Genomic DNA, 22949 nt, shown 5'->3' with positions numbered 1-22949 from the left:
TTCCCACCCTCCTCACCCCCCAGTTCCTCATCAAACCTGCATCTCCCCTCAAATGAATGCATAGATAAACAATGCACTAGTGCTTAAAAAGGTGTACAAAATTTAAAGCAGATCACATTGATTAAACCTGTTATTGAGCACTGAGTAATGAAGAGAGGGAATATTTGAATTTAATGAAAGCATTTTATTCCTCTAGGAGGCTCTTTTTTTCTAATTATATATAAAAAAAATCCTATATACACAGTCAATGGCTATTCGAACTTTATAAACAGGATTCTTAAAGTTTGCTCTCCATCATGAACACTCCAGGTAATTCTAATGACCTGTCATAGAATAAAGCTAGAACAATTTGTGCTGAAGGAAAAGGAAGATCCTGCAACAGGCACACAGATTTAACTAATCTTGCGATGTGGTAACTGTGGAAAAAGATCTGAAATACATATATTTTATTAGAAAAATGCCTCTTGCTTTCAAAGCCCCTCATGCAATTTCCTCTTAGACCAAATTCCTGATTACTTTGAGCTCAGCTCCTCATCTCAGTTGGAGTAACTCCTCTGACTTCAACCTTAGCAGGTACAAAGGCTTACAGCTGAGCTCAGGACATTCAACTTGGACAACATTCACATTTTTGTATGATTGTACAATTAAAAACAATATATCCTGTGGTTATTTGCAAAAATATGTAATTCTACTGAGTAATTTTAATTTTATTAATTTGTACCAGTTAATTTTGAATAGAAAATCTTCACAGATTTTAAAAAACCCAAAACTGCTCTGAAAACTGATTTTCTCCTTCCCAGTCTTTCATCCTGTTGCAGTGCTCAGAATGGTTACTTTGTAAATCACCTGGTTACAGGACACCTAACAATACACTAAAAAATTTGAGTCCAAGACCTTGGACTCAAACTCAGAAGTAGAAATTTGGTGACTTAGAAAAATAAAGTTTCCTCTGGAAGGTTTCGGATATGCATAACAATAATCAAACCCAGAAAAGTCTATGATTCAAATTCGTAACTTGGACGGAAAATGAGGGGCATAGCTGGGGTATATCCCCTTCCTTCTTCCCCTTTGCCCTCAAACTAACAAGAATTTGCAACTGAAAATGAAATTAATTGCAGACCAAGGGGCTGTTCTCTGTCATAAATTTCAAAGGCACGTTGCACAACATTCAGTGAGGAGAGAAGATGGATATGACTGACCCTAATCCGCTCCTGCAGGGCCCTTGTTTTTCCCTCATGGTCTCAAACGTGTGTTCAGTGACAGAGTGAGACAACCCTCATTCTCCCAGGCTGGAGGGAGGCTGGAGGTCCTGGATAGTTTCTACAAAGTGAGAATGATGAGCAAAGCTCACAGTCATCATGGTCTATGCGGGGAGACTCGGCCCCAGGTTAAAGGCTGGAAGATTCTAGATTTGCTGACTTTCATAAGGAACAGTAATTTAAACTGGCACAACAAAGACAGGATTTCATTTGTCTTTCCAAATCAAGTTGTTATTTTCTTAATCTGAACCAGCATATCCTGTCCAACTTTCCGGACTTTCAACTATTTATCTCAATCATATCTAGGCTGATAGTGCCCAAACAAAACTGTCTCCAGTTTGCTGTAGGCGATTAAATCATGTTATCCTGGTCTGTGCAAGTAGTGAATGTTTTGGTGCTGCAGGAGCTCTGTATTTGCCTTCAGCTCACACTTGTGCCTTTTAAAAACCTGGTGACCTGAAGTGCTGTCAGGTCACAGATGGTCAATGGGAGACTACCCAAGCCATCAGTGTTTGCCACACTGCAGCTGTTTGCACCTTCCTGCACAGCCAAGACCTTTCCAAAGGTGCCTTTGAGGTTTCATCCATCAGTTCCAGCCTCTGAAGGTTACCTACCTCTCTGACCCAACTCAAAAAAATTTATTCTTTAAATTGCACAGAAACTGAGCCTCTTGGGCCTGTTGAAGCCACATGTGAATTCTTGACTGTAAAACTGGTGTGGCAGAAGGTAATCCCCACTTGTCTGTGGGGTTGGGTGTGGGAGGACCTTTAAGGTATTGACAAACTTTAAAAAGCTAGTAAAGTTCTCAGATTTGAGATCTGGATTTTGGTACAAGAGGACTCAAACATTTGCAGACTTATGTAGAGGTACAGCTGCCCAGGTAGCAGAACTGAGATGCACAGAGCAAAAAATTGTCAGTATGCACATAAACCCAACCATTAATAACTCCATAAACCTCTGATTTCTTTGGGTAATTACAAGTGGCAGTAATTATCAGCTGTGACTCAAACACCACTAATAGACTTTTGAGCCAGACTTTTGAGTGTCAGCTATGTAAAATAGGAAATTTAGGAACAAGGTGGAGATAAGTTACTTAGTTCTCTGGTTTTTTAAACTAGATAATAGCCTGTGAGGCACATTTTCTGTGATTTCTCAGTAGATATAAGCAGAGCTTGTGATGAGCACTACTTTAAGCAGTAACATGAACATGTTAATTTCTTAAAATTTATTCCATGAATGTTTATTACTACATCCATTTCTGTACATTGCTGAAACCTTTCAGTTCAGTGTTATGCTGGTTGGGAGGAGGACAGCTGGCACTTGCTCCATCAAGGTAGCTCTTAGAATTGTATTGTCATCCTAAGCACTCAGTTTTTATAAATCTGAAATTAATTTTCCAGAAAAACAGTATAATGCTAACAGCATCCTTACCAGTTATTTCCCAGCTAATCCACAATATGCACTGTATTTAAAATGCACAGAGTGAAAACAACAGCAGATAAACATATAAAATAATCCTATCATAGGTTATGTAACTTACTCTAAGGCTTTGATGTTCATGAAATTGATAATACAGGGAACTTGGTGAGAAATAAAGACCTCAATCCAGGGCACCAAATGTCTCTCATACACTTAATTATGTAAGTATTAGTGGCATACTGCTAGTCCCTACTAGTGGCTAGAAGTGCTGATACTAAAAAAATACTTTAAGGTTGCAGCAGTAGGTTTGTTTAACTTTGTTTCTGACCTTCCAGTGTATTTTGAGGACAGTGATTTTACATATAAACTTGCACGTTATTTGTGACATTGAAGTAAATCACTGAATTGTTGCTTATGTAGTCTGAAATCGTGCTATGGTCATTTAAAAAAACCCCAAAACATATTTGTCATACTGATTTATTTGGGATAATTTTAAAGACTGTCATGTAATGCCTATACATATATAAACAATTTCTAATCATGAAGTTTCAATTACAACTCATTTTGCTATACAAGGGAAGCAGTTTTCATTTCTGGTGAATCTTAAATTCATCCTATTTATTTAACAGTATGAGCTTCTGTTGCTGAAAAATATCTTTGGCAAAAACATCTCAGAGTACAGAACTTGAGAAGATGTTTTCATACTTGAGCAACATCCCAAGTTTTTCATTGAGAATAATGACGCTTCTCTTACCTGGCACACGTGACAAGTATATTGATCAGAAGACAATCACATAACTGGAACCCAGAGTTTCACTTTGAGCTATTGCCAGATATAGCAGCAGTAGAGACCTAGAGCTCTTCAATTGCTGACATAACACTGTCACACCAGATGGCCCCTGTACTGCCTGTCTGCTTGTGAAACATGACAAGACAGCTACTTTCTATGGGCCAAGTACATCTGACTTGGATTACTTGCCCAAGGAGACTTGCATGGTTTTGCCCATGCTAGGCAAGATCAGAAATGCCTAGGGTTTAGAAACAAGCTGGCTGGTGTGCCAAAAGCCAGTTGTCAGCCAAATAAGAGGGTGGCCCTTGTAATAGGATGCAGACACATGCATTTGTCCACTTTCATCAATCAATTCCCCCGTTAGACCTGGAGTTTTGCTGCCACTGGGTTTTATTCCTTCTTTTTAATTTGCCGCATTTAAAAATCCCCCTTCTTGATACTTTTCACTCAAGCTGCAGTCTCTGCAGTATTAATCCTAACATGAAAAAAATATTTGAATGTGTGAAGATTTTGCATTGCTTTCTCTTTCAGGGAGTGTTAGGAAGTACCATGAAACTACAGCCATTACAGACAAGCATCCAGATTAACCCAAAGACAGACATCAGGGCACTTTATTCCACAAAATGCTTTGTCAATGTCTACTGTCAATCTGTTGTATGCAGTTGACTTTTCCAAGCTGGTGGTGGTTTTGGCTGAAGTAGAGTAAATTTTCTTCACAGTGGCTACAACAGGGCTGTGTTTTGGATTTGTGCTGTGAACAAAAGCGTTGATATTTCAGGGATGTTTTAGTTACTGCTGAGCAAAGCTTGCACAGGGTCAAGGCCTTTCGTGCTTCTCATACCACCCCACCAGTGAGGAGGTTGGTGTTCAAAAGAAACTGGGTGGGGGGGACTCAGCTGGGACAGCTCACCCCAACTGACCCAAGGGGTATATCCCCTCCACTTCAAAATCTTACCTTGTGACTGCCTTCCATATACCCATTTCCTTTCCAGCTTTCCATCATTTCCCCTCCAGCTGGTTAATTTTGATCTAATCAACAGAGGATGAAATCAAGAACAGATAACCTCACTGGTTACTTTGCAGTTCTAGCAGACAATGCAAGCAGAGAATCCAGAGCAGGGGAGGCAGCTCTACTTCTCTGGCACTCTGAGTCAATCTCTCTTGAGTTTCTCTCTGCCTTTCAGTCAAGCCCTTAAAGGCATTGTCATTCAACAGTTTGGATGTGGAAGTAAAATGCAACTGTAATGCTAATTCAGTTAATATTCTAAAACCTGCCATCTGCTTTTTATTTTAAGATAATTCTACACACAGTTTTAGATGCCTGCAGTAGCAGCCATGGGAATTCAGGCATATGGCCACTACCATATGACAAAGTGTATTATCTAATAATTTCTAGTCTTTCCCATGCATCCGCTTGTGCAGAAGGCACTTCAGCATAACAGGCATCTTATCCTTTAATTCATTCACATAAAATTCACTTCCAGTGAAATCTTCAGATATTGCTACTACCTCTTGCCAGAGCTCTGCCTCACCCCATTTCAGCCTCAAAGGTGTGTGAAACTTGCATAATTCACTTTTCCTGTCCTGCTGAAGATAATAAATAACTGAATTCCCATGAGAAATGTCTAAACATTGGATGACATTTTACAGTCCTAATCTGATCTGGATAAAAGTAGGAAAGTGTTGTTGTCTCATCATATGAGAATCTGGGGCAGCTTTGTTACCTTCACCTCCATTGAATGTTTAGAACAAGATGTGTCAGTATATGTGCAATAATCTGGACAGCATGCAGTCTGTCTAGTTAAACCAAATGGACTCAATATTCTATACAGAAAACAGGTTATGCTTATTTTTCTAGGGAGGGAGGAAAATATTATGCTGAACTTGTTTTAAATACCAGTAGTTCCATAGGTACACACACGCAGGAAAGAATCTTGCTGCGAATGTGTAGTATTTGACAAAGAAATGCGTGACAGGAAAGGTCCAGATGTGCAAACATGTCAAGAGGCAGGCTTTTCAGCAGAACAAACCAGCTCAGTAAGCCCCATAAAAAAGGGGCAGCAGAGAAAACGTGTGCGTGCACGCGAGCATGTACACACGTGCAGCAGAGATTTATACATCCAGCTTAAGTATTATCTGTGAAACAGCTTAAGACTCCAGAAGTTACCCAGTTCTATTCCTTGGCTGGCATGCAGTGTGCCTTTGTAGTGAGGACAAGCCAGTTGACATGGCAATTAGATCTCTTCATTAGTGTTTCTTATACAGAAGTAAGAGATCTTCTCCCTTCTATTACTTCTGTGCTCTCTTTTCCTGAGCGTACAAAAGTAATCCATGTACCATGGGATGGATTTGACCTTTAATGTGTTAAAGACCAAAATTCTCCACCCCATCCTCCCATAAAATTGCTACCTTGGATGTTGGTGAAGAACTGAAGGTAAACCAGTTGCTTTAGAAAGAAATCAGTAATAAGCCCACTCCTTTTCATTTTCAGTACTGTAAAAACTAAACCCAAACAAGTACAGAAATATCCATAGGTTTTCTTAATCCGTTTATAAAGGATCTTCAGTCATATTAGGAGCTCATAGTAGCAATTCAAAAGCTAAATATAAAAGCAGCTTTATGAAGTACTTATAAAGTCAGTAAGAGGCTTTTTATTTTTAGCATATTTTCCTGTGAGATAATGAATGTAGAAAGCATCCAACCCCAAAATGAGATACGCAAAAGAGATCCCACGATCTGCACCAGGAGTGTTACAGAATCAGCATGGAGAGAGCAATGTTCTGACAACACCATCTGCTCATTTGTGCTGCTTTTTCCTATTACCAGCTCTCTTAATGTCTCATGCATGATTTTCTGTGGAAGTCAGGAGGAGTGTATGATTTATTTTGGCATTAATATTTACCAGGCTGGTGTATGCTTAAAGTAGCCTAGATGCTGAGAATGTTTGCTTGTTTAAAAAGCCATTGAAATGGCTTTCCTTTTTCTTTGGAGACATTAACAAGTTATTTTGTCACTTCACTGTTACATAAAAGTCATATCCCATTCACATTGCATTAATTTAGGTAAATACCACTAGTTTTGCTCTTGCTAGAACCATAGACTGAAAGAAAAATTACTTTGGCTTTTAAAAAGCTTGCTGGCAGTTTACATTGGTCACTAAAGAACAGGGAAACAAAGTTTCAGGCTGTGAAACTTCAAATCCTTTACTATTTGCAATTTAATGGGAAATTAAAATGCAAAACACTCCCGGAAAACTCATTTTGGACACTGAAAATACTATGTTTGATTGTCCCATCCTAAACAGATACTTCATCTATATTTATTAACATATAACAATTGTCTTGCAGATTCTGGGTAGGTGGCATTCCTGAGGTGTAGGTTTTTTTTAGGGTTTTGAAGCAAGTCTTACAAATAAGCTTTATGTACTCTGGTGAAATACAGCAGAAGTGTGCACAGTCTGTGCATTTCAGATCTGTTGCATGACTGCATTACACTACGGATTGATACTCTTTTCATCCAGAAATGGATTACAGAGCTGACAGATTTCTTAAAATAACCATTATGGATGTGAATGATACTGACAAAAGCCAAGAAATCCCATTCAGAAAAGACATCTTGCCTCAGCCAAACATTCTCATGAATGTGGATGGTTATATATGATATATATACGAAGGGGTTTTTTTAAATAGCTAGGGGTAGAAGCCTAAAATTCATTTTTTTTCTTATTAACAAAAAGACTACCAAAATTAACGTATCAGTGGCATTGATGCTATGCCTGTACCAGAGGGGCTGCTCTGTGTTCTAAGATGGGGTCATGTGTAGTCCCTTAAGAACTGATATGCCAGAGATTCACTCACTCACAAGCATGAATAGCAGAGACAAAGCTCAGTGTTTGCAATTCTTCTGCACAGGATTACATTATTTTTCGCAGCAATTACTTAATATTAAAATGACAGAGGCAAAAATAAATGAGCTGTAGTATCCCAGAATGCAGCTTCTGTTGGTTAGTTAAATTAATCCTGATGCCACCTCTTCTTTCAAGTTTTTTTAAATTGATGTAGGTGTTTGCTAATACATTAGAAGAAGCTATTCAAGACACATCATCTTTAGGGTTTAAAACCTTTGGAAATTCATGTATTAGAAATGCATATGTGCTGTAAAATGTGACCTCTGCACCTTTTGCTTTTTAGGAGCTACAAGAACTTCTGAAAGAACTTGTGACAATGTGCAGTCTTAGGTTCTGCAGTCTCAGAACCCTTTTTCTATTGCTGCTCTATAGGTAAGAAGTATTTGCTAAAAATGTTATTTTTCAATATGTTATTATATCAGTTGTTTTATAATAAACTTACTTATAATTAGAAACATATCTGACCAGATAAAAAGTAAAATCTTCTTAGCATTTGAATATTCCCCCTTACAAAAATTAAAGAACCTGGGACTGAGCCTCATGAATCTCAGCTTAAAAGGTTTTTTTAATTGTAAAGGTTGATGAGAGAGAGAAAGAATGGAATTTATGAAGCATATGAACCCTAAATAAAGGCTTATGGGCTACAGAATGAGTTTGATATCAGATGCTTAACAAATTCAGACGGGCACTTGGTCCTTGCCTGGAGCATAGTGCCTTGCCCAAGGACAGAAGCACACAGCCCACCTAGATTTACAACAAGCTTGAGATAGTAAAATTATCTAAAAGGAGAGTATCTTAAAAAGAATTACCTATTTGAAACACTGTTTTCTTATTCTCTTTTATGAAACTGTGAAGTCTTTAGAAAACCTGAGTTGAGTTAAGCTGGAAAGTGAAAATGATCCCCTCTGGCTACACATAACCCTTCTAACAGTACAGCTGCCATGACTAAAAAATATAGAAATGGAGTACTTAAAATATAGTCTGTCTATAAAAGTGGGCAAAGGTATTCTTTAAGTAATTCTAATAAAATATAGGCGTGGACAGGTTAAACACTCTCATCACTACTTTCAATTGACATATTTAAAGCCAATTCTTTATCTAGAATTGCCTAACCTACTTCATCTTGCAGTAAATTCCTTAGGATAAGATTCTCTCTGAGCTTTAACTCAAGTGGGTGTGCAAACATTCATTTAGATAAAGCTTTCTCTTAGTAGTGGGAACAGGTGGAACAGTCCTTTGAAAGTGAGTTTAAAGCATCCACCTCCCCCACCCTCTCCAGTCCTATAGAGAGATCTTTGTCCAAAACACACACTTGCTCTAGTTCCACCTTCTTTCCTGATCAGCTGTGACTTGCCACACTGTAATAAGTGGATGACTCAAGGCTGAGCCATAATATAACACTGCTAAGAGAACAACAATTTCAGAAGCATCTAAGTAACAAGGAGGCAAAATTCCCCCAGGAGCTCAGTCCGTGGTACACAGTTCATTATTATCAGACAGACTTTGTGAATCCTCCTACAGCTTTATCTGTGAGTGGCTGTGAGTGTCCAGAAGCACAGGCAGTTCATTCCTGAGTATCATCCACGGGGTTAAGGGCACACACAGCACCTGTAGAAGTGCCTGGATACAAATGCACAGTATTGAGCTGATGTGTCTGATGTACCCAAATCCAGACACAGACTGGAGAAGCAGCTCTGGCCCTTGGTTATTTCACAGACAAGATGATGCTTGGGTACAAAAATGTGTTTTTCCAGTGCAGAGATCAGGAGGCTTTGTGAAAGTGCTGTTTAAAACAAAAACTATCCTGCTTGACACTGAAACAGAGAAATATTTCTAAGCAAAATCCAAGGGCTGAGATGCACCCAAAGCAAGGGCCATGATTTTTTGCCAAATGGTCCCTTAGATATTCCACTTGGAAAAGTTCTGCCTAACATGTGAAGAGAGTTTCTTCTACTGAATAATTCACAATCAGTAATGGTATGGGGTTGTTTTTTCCTTTCTCTCTCTGCTTGCCTGAAAGGCACATCTTCACTTCACTTAACATTAAATTACACTACAATCACATCATGGCCCCCTTTTTAGTATTAAAATCTGTATCTGGGGAGTTATCTGGATGATAACTTTCCCAGAAATTTTTTTTAGAGTAGTAATGAAAACATTGAGGCAAATTTATCATTATCAGGAATCAGCTTAAGTAAATGTATGCTATTTGGTCTGAAGAAGGGTTCCAATTTGCTTCTGATAGGGTGTTTTAACATAAAGAATGCTAGCCTGGGTTTATGGAATCAGGGACAGAAAATTCTATGAAATGTTCTTTTATTTTCTTTTTTTTTGCCTGAGTTTAAGGACATTTATGGTACTTTACTGTTTGTTCTTGTATCTGGCAACATGATGCTACAGTTTCAACCTCATCTCACCTCATTTAACAGAAAAAAGGGGACAGTACTGTCTGTTTCAAAGTGAAGCATTAAACAGTGATGTAGTAGATTTTGCTACAGTTTATCTGCAAAGACCATATAAACCCCCATATCATTGAGCACAAGTGTAAACCCAGAAATATTAAGTTTATTTGCATCTGTAAGCCTTTCGCCTGTCAGTGAATTGCCTGAAAAAAAGCTTTTTTTATTCTTGTTTTCCTGGGGGGAGTGTTTCAAAAGCTCATTCAGACTGTATCTGGCATTTTGTTTATCTTCTTGCAGTTCTAAGGTGTTTCTGTTTCTTCCATGTTACATAACTTCTGACAAAAAAATAGCCAGAAAAAATATTCTCATACATATGTCTAGACTGTACTTTTGTTTAAATAAATGATATATACTATTGTTTAGGGCAAATGTTCTTTTTTTCCCTTCGAGTTATCCCATTCTGTTAAGACACTAACTTGAAAGTACCTTAAATAACAAGAAGTTGTTGTACCTTTCAAGTTTAGCCAAACCCATAAAAATTCTCAGTTTTTGAGCTATAAGAGCAACTTAGGAAAATAAAGAATTATAATCCAGCTTTTACAAAAGCAACCAGAGGGCATTGAACCTGATGAGTTAAAGCATTTATTATGCATTGGCAGCCCAGAACAGATATATATTCTCAGCCGAAAAATAATTATATACTCAGTTTTTTTCTGTAAAAGCCTGTTCACTCCTCAGTTGCTGGATCACCTGTTGCAAGGCAATTCCATACTGAGATGCATGCCAAGGTACTTCACATCCATTAAAAAAATGGAGGAACTGTAACAGCTTCCCTTAACTACAAAGCATATACTTAAATATAACAACAATACTGGTTAAAAGAGAAGCTTAGATGCACTGATGAGAAGATGCATAAGTGGAATGAGGCTCGACTTTTACTTTATCCTTTGCTTCTGTGGGCAGCTGTGAGCTCACTGTGGCTGGGCTGGGAATGGGCATCAAAGAGCCCTTTAAAGGCAACAGGGCATCAGCCCTTAAAACATGGAAACCCCAAACTACTGAAAGCACAGAACCTCTGTAGGTTCCTTAACTTTCACCTCGCAAATCTGCCTCTGAGTATTCCCCAAAGTCAGCAGGCTCATGACATCACACACTCACACTTAGGAGGTCTCAGGTTCCTCTCACTTGTTGGTTTGCTATGGTAGGACTTCTTCAAGGCTTTGTGGTCAAACAGCACACAGGGGACCTTGCCTCATTAATTCACAGCCTCAATTACAGCACAACAGCTTTCCCAGGCTTACTTAACCATAAAACTCAAAAGACCAGAGATATGAGGCTGCACATCATGTGTTAATGGGGAAGATTATGAATTACCACAGGTCATTTAAGGGAAGGATTTCCATAAAAGTTTTAAATATATATTTTAGAAAATAAGAGTTAATGATAATGAACCAGACCACTCTGCAGTTCCATACTGATTGGCAGAACAATGATATACCCTTGCAGCAGAAAAGAAACAAGTTTTCCTTTAAAATTTCACAACGTGCAAAACTTATTCAAGAACAACTCACTAAAGCTGTGAAATTAAACTCATGCAGCTCATTGAACACTTAGCTAAAATTTAAATGTAAATTACAAAAGGAGAGATATCTATTTGAAGAACAGTATTTAAGAAATTAATTACATTCAAATGCATTTCCAATTTTAACACTTCTATGCAACATAAAACCGGCCTTCTTATTTATATTCACATCCCAACTCAACATGACTGTTTTTTTCTTTAGGAAAAACTTACAGAAGAAACTTTCCTTATTTCAATGCTGATATTACTCAAGGGTATACTTAAGTAACAACATCATTCTTTGGCAATACAGAAATAAAAAATGGGGAAAAAATAAAGGAAAAAAATAAGATCATTCAAATAGCTAAGATATTTGTGTTACAATGCAGCTAATGAAAAAGAGCTACTACCGTCTCAATAGGGTCTAGTGAATAAAAATTATACAGCAATAGCAGCTTTTCACACTTAAAACCACAGTGGGATTTGGCCACGTGCATTCAGTGACAACATCTTAGCATTTAAGCTTTGCCAGTCTAAGATATTGGATTATTTCTAGTGGATGAAAGTCTTGGTGTCCTGACAAAAGCTCAAGCTTTCTCAGAAACAGCAAAATTAACATCAAAATATCAAGTTTTGGAAAGCTACAAGAGACCCAGAAATATAATGCAGAAGAGAAAGCAGAGTTTTCAGGAGCAGCTCCAGCAAGAACTGAGACTAAGAAATTCAGTGAGGATTTAGCACTATAAGAAAAGACCACAAAACACTGGTAGCCCTTTGCCTAATGGTTTATACTTAGATTCTCCCTAGGAGCAAATCACCACAGGTACAGCTCTTGCATCTGCTGTAGGAGAGTTGATCACTTTTAGGAGCCAGTAATTCCCAGAGCAAGGATTAAAAGCTACAGACCCTTCTCCTGGTGTGTATATAGGTGTCTACTCTCCATCAGCAGAAAATGCCTCTGCCAGCTGGGCTCACTAAGTCAATTAATTATTTGCTTCTCACCTTCATAATTCATACCCCACCTTTCTCAAACCATTGGGAACAAGTAGTTGCTGCCATCTGTGCTTTAATTTCTGAAGAGCACATCCTGCTCACGGTCTTGGTGTGCTCACCTTTGGGGTTAGGCAGAAAGGGTTTGCAATTATTTACATATAACTTCTATGGATCGTATTTGTAGCTGTTTCTGAACAAAGGAAGTACTTGAATTCTCATTATGCTTCACTGATTTTACTCTACAGGATTATTTCTGTAACCTGTTTAAAAATTGTGTTGTGAAAGCAAGATTTTAAGGGTGTTTTTATGCTCCAGTCGCTGAGGTTGGTTTCTGTTTCCGAGACCTAAATATCATGTATGTGTTATGTAAAAAGAAGCTTAATTTTAAATGCTGAAATAAACAATCAGCATCCCTTCCACATTCCTAGATTATAACCATAATGCCCTGTTTACAGACAAAGTATTAAAGAAGATTTTTTTCTCAGATGGAGTGGTAAGAAATAATAGACTTTAAGCTATAAAACGAAATGGACTTAGACTTTAAGGTATGAAAAGAAACAATAAACTTTAAGGTATAAAAGAGATATATTTTTTTCCTCTAAAAGATAGATTCTGATATAGATTATGAAATCTGATATTTTTTGTAATTTTTTTTTTACTATGTGCTTTTAAAAGATCCTCATTTTCAATTCCTTTTAGGTCAATGCAAATTCCTGAAGCTGAGGGAAAAAGTGAAATTCTACCTCCAACAATACAGAAAATAATAAAAGGGTACAACAAGTATCTACGACCATTTTTTGATAGTAAGTAGAAAAGCTTTTTCAATAATACTGAGTCATAACAGAAGGTGGTGTCTAAAATTCAGCAGTGAAAGCTAATGAGTTTTTTTTCTTTACTTTTTTCCCTCTGATATCTGACAGGTACTGATCTGATTATACATGTTCTGTGATATAATAAGATAAGAGTTTAATAGCTTTTGTAGCCCAAGGTGAATCTTGTATATTCCAAGTATTTGCAAGCTAAACTTCCACACTGTTAGAACATTTGACTATCATTGTATGTGTGTCTTCATGAAATAAGCTGTAACATCTTACCTATTTAAAAGCATAATTTCCTCTAATTTCCTAAATAATAACTATAAAAAGCTTTGATTAAAGGTTTGAAAGCTTTATATATCAAGCTGTTTAAAACAGCACAGGCAAATCTTGTTACTATGCAAAGTACTATGTGCCTCAACTATAAGATTGCAAGAGAATTATTTAATAAATGATTCTTGCCTCAGGTCTTAAAGGTCACTGAACAGATTTACTGAAAAGTGTGGGGGGAAATGAAAACGGAAAATGAATTAAAAATCTCAGTTCCCTGCATCAGAAGCCAATGGTCTCGGATTGGAAGACCCACATAGTCTACTGCATCAAGGCTGATTTACTGCCCTGCAGTGCAGTCAGACACCTGAAATCTCAGTGAAAGCCATCTTCCTTGTTTGAGTCATGCTGTTGCATGTATAAAAATACTGAGGAGTTGTGAAGTGGCATGAGGAGCTTGTCCTGGAGAAAGTGCAGAACACTGAAGAGGAAAATAATTCTGAACGATGAAAAGAAGCTCAGCACCATGTGTCTGTCAGAAAATAAACTTGTAGCGTGAATGCTAGGCAATAGTTCTTAAGCTAGATGTTCTGATATGTTAGAGGTATGAATGTCAAATGAAATATTTTATATCCCTTTATATCCTGCTTAAAAAATGATTGACTAATAAGTTGCTAAAACCATACTGTTTCCTCTTGCCATCCAAATACCTGGTTCAATATGGATACTCCACATCATCTGCTGTTTCCATTTATAATAATTTTGTGATATACCTGTATTTTAGGTTGAAGAAAAATGGGAAAACTATTTCATCAGTTTGTTTTTATTGTAATTATCTCAGCTGATGATAAAACTGCTGTAAAATATTTAATGCTCTAAGGAGATTTTCAGCAAAATAAGTGTAACTTTAATAAATAAACTAACCTTTCCTCATTGGAGATGATTCATAATGTAAAATAGCTGTTCAGTGGCCATTAATATATTTTATTCATTACCTCCTGTTACTACTAGAGATATGTTGACACTGCCATGACGAGTGTGCTGGGGTAGACAACAGAGTCTGATTTCAAAATCCTATAATAGCAATTAAGACCTACCATAAAGCATATTTGAGTTACAAATCTCCCTTTTCTCTTCTCCATCTTTTCCCCTCAGCTGTTGCATTGTAGCAAGGCTACAGTTATTTTTTTGTCTGGCTGTTTTATTGAGGGGGATGCTAAGGCCTCTCTGGGTGTGCCTAGAAATCCCAGAGGAGCTCAGGGACAGAGTCTGTGCCACACAAAGCCAGTCTTGCACCTCCAGACAGCTGCATATGCTCACTGCAGCTCAGGCATGCAAACACTGCCTCAGGAATCTTTGATGGATCTTAAGTAGCTCCAGTGCTGAAGGAATGAGATCACACCCTGCACCAAGTGCAGGGTTGGTGGTTTTGTGAGAAATTACTTTCTTTGTAGGAATAATTTGAGTTAGGATGACTCAGCCAATGCTTCCTGATTTTTGAACCTCTAGCTTTTTGTAAGATCATTTGGGATCACTTTCCCTTGTTATAGGGGAGTGTGTGCGTGGGCTGGGGAGTGGTATCAGCCTAGTCCTGACCCCTCTCTGTTACTGGCACGGTGGGATAGACTTTGCATGAGGGTCAGGCCCAGGAGAAGCTATTGTTCTTCTCAGAAACAGAGCTAGCAAACCACCTAAATCCTCAGCTTAACAAACCTGTGGAATGTATTCATCTATGTGACCACAGCTATGCTAGCTTTGTTCCATGTAATGCTTTCTTGATTCATATGGTGGTTTTTTGCCTGCAGCTGCTGTACCTTGTGTCTGTTCTTGGTAACTGGCTTTGCTCACAGTAACATCAATGGCTGCAGCACAGCTGACAGAGAGATGATGAAGCCAGAGTAGCAATTAGTCATTGATACCTCTTCTGTGACTTCTTGTGCCCCACTCCCCCCAAATCCTTAGTTTCTTTGGGGTGATATTTTCATGTTAATAGTGAGAAGCAGACCAATTAGAGATGGGTCTGAAGGTCAAACAGCTGATTAGACTCAAGTAGGCTAATGAAAAATGGACATTAAAAACATAACTGGAGTATTCTGGTAGAGATCATTGGCTGCTCTAAAAGCCTGCACAGTCTTGTGCAACCTATCAGTGATGATATACTCTGAGAAAGAAACTTATATTTCTAGAAATATGAACAGAAAAGGATGGATATTCACCTGACAACCTATGTTTACTGTCATGAATGAGACAATTTGTATAAAGGGGGGAGCCTGGTATGTGTATTTTGATACACAGAAATATCTCCCCAAAATATGCTAAATATGCTTTTTAAGACACTTGGCTTCCTTTTCTTTAGTTTTGGCCAAGATTCCTTTGCTTTCAAAAATACGTGTATTTCTGCTTATTAGCTCAGTTAGATGGACACTCATAAATATGCATGAAGAAATCTGTCATAAAACTAGATGGTATTATTTGTTGGCATCTACAGTGCTTTAAGCTTAATGTTACTGAGTCATAATGGAACTCTGAAATGTGATTTTTATCAAGTGTGAGAGGGCCAACAGTGAGCTTAAAATTTAGAATAACCTAATTTAAAGTAATTTCAAGGTTACTTGTCCTTGAAAATTTTCTTCAGGCAGGAAATGGCAATTTTTGAAGTGATGATTACTGCCAAGATACAATCATACTCTTGCAAAATGTGTCACACTGAACTCCTTAATATTTAACAAAATGGGGTTTTAATCCTGAAAAGAAAGTTAGGAATAAACAAGTGTTCATAAATGACAGTTCCTTGCTCCTAAAGCCAGAAAAATTAGAAATATTTACTAGTCAAGTAAAATTTATGGCAGCTCATAAACTTTTATTTGAATAAGCCCTCCATTTGCTTATTAATTTGTGTTTGGTCTTTGTGCTAGGGCTGGCAGATGATTGGAAATGTCCCAACCACAAACCCCAACTCATGTAGTGTCATTAACAAGGGGACTATGAAAATCTTTTTCATTTGAGTCCAATGACTGCATAACAAAATAAAAACTGTCTTCTCCTCTCCTTGCATGGATTGAATCTACTGCTTTTCTAGATTTTAATTCTGGATTTATCTCACTTTCCTTTGGTCATCTCCCCCAGCACAGGTCCCCCCTCCAGACCCTGGCTGACCAAACGTTACTATTTACGTGTAATACAAACTGTCCTTCCTATCTCTAAGCACCTAAATCTGGTGCCCAAAGTTGGATTAGTTGAACCCAGCCTCAGTATGTCAGAGGTCTGCAGAGAAGTAAAACTGGCTGAATGTTTTATGTTTGTCCATGGTGGGTGGCATGTACCAGTTGCCAAATTGTGAGGGTACTTTAGACACTGTTAGCACAGAGGAATCTCAGCTGGACTGGTTATTTAGCTCTGCCCTCATCTGAATGTTGCTATTAAGAATGTTCTCTTTCCTTATCTATGGCACTTTAATGTCCCTCTTTGAGCTGGTTCATAAAGCAAGTCTTCATAAATTCAGCAGATAGGTGCAATAAAGAATTAAAAAAACCCCCAGAACCTTAATCTGGAATGATTTCAGCCATTATTTGGACTGGAATATGAAATAGTCCTATACTAATTTTTGTAGATACTACTCCTCAATGTAATAACATCTATCCTACCCTTACAGATATATATGGAATACTTCTAGAGAAAAGCTGGCATAAGGGATTTAAAAATCAACACTTATTTCCCTTAAATGTCCTACATTACCCTGACACTTTATGTCAGCAGTACAAGTTGATTTCCACCTCAGGTTTTCTGCTGGAGCCATGCAGATCAATTTTATAACTTTATGTGCTGTGCCAAACTCTCTAAATTAATGAGCAATTCCTGCAGACTTCAGTGAGCCTTGGATCAGGTTCATAGGGCTGTTAAAGGATGCATAAAATCTTGTAAATAGTTTTATACAAATAGATTTTGTTCTGTGATTGAATGTGATAATTTAAGTGTTCTAATTAAAAAGAGAGAGACTAGGAAAAGGTCACAGCTAAGTATATTTGAATATGGAAGCTGCTTTCAAGTGGTACAGAAAAGTGTCATGCTTAAATAAGTTATTCTAAATCACATTTAAAAGATTATTTTCCTTAGCTTCATAATGAGTAATACATTTCATAGACTTAAGTTTTAAATTAAAGCAAATAAAATTTTTCAGCCCAACCTTCTGTCTAAGACCTGTTATCGTGATTTTTTCCCCCTCAAATGGTGTTTATATTAAGTTATATAAATTTAATTGGATGAAGGCATTTTAGTCTTAAGAAGTGTATAAAAGAGAAAAACATATCAGAATGTTAGCTGTGTCTAGCACCTTTGGTTTCGTGAGGCAAACTCACAGAGTACATGAGAAAGAAATGCCAGAGAACCATCATCTAAAGACTAGTTTAAGTCCAAGCTAGCCAGTATCTAATCCTTTACGGAAAAGCAAAAAGCCCAGAATATGTAAACTTCAGCACATGCATGGTAATGGAGATTTTCCTTCTTTTCCCAGTGAACTGAGACACTGTGAGCATCTTATTGCCACCAAACCCAGATTCCTGCATGCAGGACAGTTTGGGTTTTGGCTTTTGGGTTCTCCCCTGCCTCTCCAACCCTCCAAAGGCTTAGCTCCAGAGACTCTAAATTATGAATGGTGGTTATGTTCAGTTAGCAAAAAGATCAATTTATTTGCAGTTTCCTGTTGTCTCCAGCGTCCATAAACTGGGATCTTACTTTGCTTTGCCAAACAAAGTGCTAGTTAGTGCACAACTAACTACTTACACGCATTTTCTGACATTGGACAAGTCACCTTTCTGCCTTCTCTTTGAGGAGCTGAGTAAATAACGGTCCTTGATTTTTATGTTACAAGATTTGATGCTAAGCTTCCAGATTTTGTTGTCTTTTGGAGTATTTCTCTTTCTCTCAACTAAACTGTATCTTCTGTTTGCACAATTTATTTAAATGTGGAAAACAAATCTTGTTACAGTCATAACAGTCTTGCCAATACAGAATAGATTGCAAGATAACTTAATTCTGTGCATTATTTCCCATTGCAGTAATGCTGCTGCCAAAGATGGAAAGAGCATGTTAAAGTGATTATCTGTGACAGCCTCTAAATCCTTCTCAAAGGCACTGCTTGCCAAGATGTTTTCCTATCCTATATGTGCTGCCTGTCTTATTTGTCCCCACATTAATTGCTTGCATTTGGCTGAATGGAAATACGGGGGTTTTGACAAATGATTTAACAAGATGTTGTTAATTCGATTCCCACCAATTTTTGTCTTGTCCACAGACTGGACCACCAAAGCAGCATCAATCTCTAAAAGTTATTGATTCAAACAGATAGGATTGAAACCGATTCGTGCTAGAAATGGGTCTGTCTTCTGGTGCCTTCAAATCAAGAATTACAGTTGAGATCTGTCAGAAGGCCTGTCTTAACCTGTCTGCTTTCTTCATGTAACTATTTGTCAAGAAAGATGTCTTGTGGTGGGAAGTTAAATGCACTGAAAAAATCCAAGCATAATATATCTCATTATATAAGAATTCTGTAATACTCCAAAGCAAAGCTGGCAATGAGAGAGACAAAACAAGGTTTTTAGGAAGCTATAATGAGTTATTCTAGTGATAATTTTCCTTCTAATTCTCTGTTTACTAGCAATATTTTATCCAGTATTGGTGAAAAGATAAGACATTCTTCCAAAAAAGCCATTCCTTTTGAGGCCTTTCTGAATGTCAGAATTATTTTGAGTTTTCTTAAACTAAATGCAAAAGGGCTCGTGCCAACAGCTCAGCACTGGAAGTTACTGATAGTGCTGATCCATTGCAGTATTAGGCACACATGTGTCACAGTGGTGGTTATTTTGCTACTATAAACTGGGATCATTGCAGTGATCCAGACTTAATTTTTAGGTGTGCTATCTGCCACTCTTCTGGCTGCTTTCCCATTTGGCATCACTATGAATATCTATAAAGGACATAGAGGAACAGTGTACATAACATGCAGTAAAATTAAAACGTGTGTTGCTTAGGCTGCACAGCCACTGCTGTAACAAGGCACTCCCTTTGGTGATTCTCTTCCATGCTTTGAAGATTCCCTTCAATAATGCAGGAGAGACTGACTTCAGTTTTCTTCTGAAGATCCGTAGATTTCTTCTGATGCTGTCGTTATATGTACAACTTCTGCCAAACATATGGAAATGTAGGAACTGACTGCTTCATCTGGTTTGCTGCCCAGTTTTTGACACTGTCAACAGGAGACCTTTCAGAGGAAGTTCAGAGGAAACCCTGGTGAATAATTATGAGCAGACTCATTTTGTTATTAATACTTTACAAGTTATGGTGCCTTGCTAAATAAACATTTATCCTCACATGCAGAAAGGAAATCAGCATTTAGTTAAAGGCATCAGCATTTAGTTAAACTATTAATGTTGTCCTGATTTGATTAACTGCTGGAGCAAAGCTGTTCTCAGCATCTTGTATTGTGTTAATAAAGATCCTTTCCATAACTGTTGTTTTCCTGCACAACTCCTCCCATACAGCACGTTGCTGTAACGTAATTTGTTGTATGTAATTTTCTGCTGAGTTTTTGTGGGTGCTGGGCTGGACAGGCTGGGTGCACTTGGGCAGTGAGATCTGTCGGAGTGGGTGGAGCAGGATGGTTTGTCCTGACTGTGCTGCCACTCCTTGGCACTCGACAGGTCTGTGTTCAGTCAGTTTGAGCTTGAAGTACATCTTAAGCTGAGCTAGTCATCTTGTGGTGCTTGGGAGTCACCCAACATTGCAGTGCTGTTGTGTTACTCAGTAATATTTTGAAAAATACTTCAACAGGAAAGAATAAAAGGATCTATAAAGTCTTGTTTGTCTGATTCCAGAGAAATTGACCCCTGCCTAATTTTAGTAATCTTCCTGGAAAGTCAGCTTTTCCCCTCATATGCAACAGCCTAGCACTGATGATACTGAAGTGCTGCTAATGAACATTTTCCCTGATCTGTATCACCTTACTAGGCAAGGATCAGGTGTTGCTGCTATTGATAAATCATGATATAATAGGAGGAGTCTGATTATTCCCAGCCATGATTGCTGCATAATCATCTAAACACTGCATTGTCCTGTCCTTGGGATGGTCCATCATTAAGCATGTGCCTTGCTGGATGGGGTTCTCCCCAAATGATTATGTTGGCAATAATATGCTCTGTAACAGTCACATGTGGGAATATCTAGGAAGACACTTAAAAAATCAGAGTATGGATTATAAATCACGTTATTTTAAAATTCAATGGTTTTTGAGGGTCTGACATATCTTTTGAGGCTGGTGATATTGTATCTGCAATAATGATGTAGTACAGTGGTGAATATAAGTATTAATTGTGCCACCACAGGTAGGATAAGTTTCCTAGGGGTTGAGCTTTTAAACCTGGAGGGAGAAAAAAGAAATTTATTCATGGAGTATCAAGACATGAAAAGAATGGAAAGAAACAGAAGAACAACCTGTCAATGATCTGAGAGTTTTTCTGTCAGTTTTGTTCCAAAGTTAGCCTCCAAAGTATTTTTTCAATATATGAACAATAGTTTCTAAACCCAGTGTATAATTTAATAGTATATAATAAACACCATTTTACCAGCAGGGCATGCTTCAAACCTGCAGTCCTGTTTTAAGCTGGAGTTTTATATTTAAACTTTCAATGAGTCCAGAACAAAGGACTTACAGATTTTTTTCAGGAGTGACAAATGTATAATGATTTTAACACATGCATTAGGAATAGAAAATAAATTGGAAAAAATAAAAATACTAATGAACTTATATGTCTTAGAATGACATATAAGTAACATTTTTTCTTTAGTAACGACATATAAGTAACTTTTTTTCTTTAGTGTTACTCAGGGGGGTGTAGTTGGACTCCATGTTCCTCTGGATGTGATTTGGGGCCGTAGAGGAGATTTCTACAAAACGTATTGCAAGGAGCCAAGAAGGGCTTTCAGCTGTGTGCCTGTGAGATAGGGCACTACCAGCTACAGAGATCTTACCAAAAGTATTTCTACATTTCTCGGTCCTATGTTCTCTTCTTCTCAACTGCTTGGAAAGTTGCAGTGATTTAATATTAATTTTCTTGTACAAGCACTCTGTTAATTATTCTGCACATATTCAACCAGGAATAATGTCACGTTTCCATCAAAGCTCCGCACAAATTCTGCATTTTAAAATGCACAGCTGGTGATCTTCCTTCCAACAGTGTGAAAGGCACATTCAGAAGGAAAGGGGAATCTGAGCATACTGACACCACAATAACAACTACTTAGGTAAGAGGTTTAATGACACTGAATAAGCCTTCAGCCTATGACAAGTTTTGCTTTATAAATGCAAGTATTTAAACCACAAGTTTCCTGCTAGCAGTCAAAGACAAGATATTAAATCTCAATGATACAATATATACCATAAATTCTTAAGTGGACAGTAAATAAAAGTCACTCAGTTATGCCATCTGGATATTAACCATGTGACATTGCCAGCTAAAACTTCCTACTTCACCCACAACTGATGGACCAGATGTTGCAACTGGAAGAATTCTTTCTACTGCTCTGCACCTCAGAGCAGAAGAGTGTGAGGTACCATGGGGATTGTGCCTTCCACACCTTATTGCGTAACATTTTCCCCAGCACTTTTTTTTCCTGGGGAAAAAAAAAAAAAAATATATATATATATATATATATATAAACCAGGAAGTATTTAAGAAATAAAGCCTGTTTCTGAAAACTGAAATAGTTTTATCTGAGAAGTATGACTTTTTGGTTAAGAATGTGAGAATTTTTGCATAATCTGTGTTTGAGGAATATTTAAAGTAGCTTCTAAACATTTAGGAAAAGAAATAGAAAGATTTTGTAGACAGTTCTCGTGAACATTGAATATTAAAGAATTATGAGCTACATTCTGACTTTCTGTTTTTCTTTGCAGATGGTCCTGTGTCAATTGGAATGAGTATGGATATTGCAAGCATTGATACAATATCAGAAATTAATATGGTATTGTAGTTTTTGCAGTCTTTTTTTGCTTGTTGATAAGCTGATGTCTTGTGCTTACAGCTGCTGGCAATATGGCTTTGGGCTTGTCTCCTTGTGAAGTCAATGTGGGTTAGGAGATGGAATTTTCTTTTTCTCTACACAGTGTTTATAACACTCTAAATAAGCATAGAAATGCAGCTGTGAATCCCACCTCTCACAGATACAAACAGAAATCTGCTACTGAGTATTAATCTTAATGAGAAACATGTGGATCTGTACTTATTTTCCAGCTGAAAAGTCTAAATCTTTATGCATTTCAGAAAAATAAAGATATATTCATGTGCCTTTGAAGCCACTCTTTCCCTATGATTAGACACAGCTGAACTCAGGCTGTTTTTCCCTTCTATTGTTGCTGTCACACATTAATTTATTCCAGCTGTGTTTAATTTAATTTGTATAATTTGTTTCTGAACAAACTATGAAATGGAATGTACTTTTCTACTTAAAGATCCTCCGTTGGTACACAGAAATAAAAAGAA

The 22949-nt window shown here is 37.5% G+C and overlaps 1 protein-coding gene across 1 annotated transcript in view; it reads left to right on the top strand.

Moving 5' to 3' along the window:
- LOC310912453 (gamma-aminobutyric acid receptor subunit pi-like) overlaps positions 1–22949 on the top strand; it is a gene marked incomplete at its 3' end in the record, with an annotated part of 45986 nt that overhangs the window by 347 nt on the left and 22690 nt on the right. Inside the window, exons 2-4 of the mRNA XM_083867041.1 lie at positions 7659–7747; positions 13031–13134; positions 22364–22431. Of these exons, the coding sequence (XP_083723167.1) occupies positions 7692–7747; positions 13031–13134; positions 22364–22431 (228 nt within the window). The 5' untranslated portion in view covers positions 7659–7691. The remainder of the gene's footprint in view (positions 1–7658; positions 7748–13030; positions 13135–22363; positions 22432–22949) is intronic.

The sequence above is a fragment of the Zosterops lateralis genome (assembly GCF_965231275.1).
Source record: "Zosterops lateralis genome assembly, chromosome: 8".
In the NCBI taxonomy this organism is placed as follows: Eukaryota; Metazoa; Chordata; class Aves; order Passeriformes; family Zosteropidae; genus Zosterops; species Zosterops lateralis.
The sequence above is the reverse complement of the archived record's forward strand: the minus strand, read 5'-3'. Positions and strand labels throughout refer to the sequence as shown.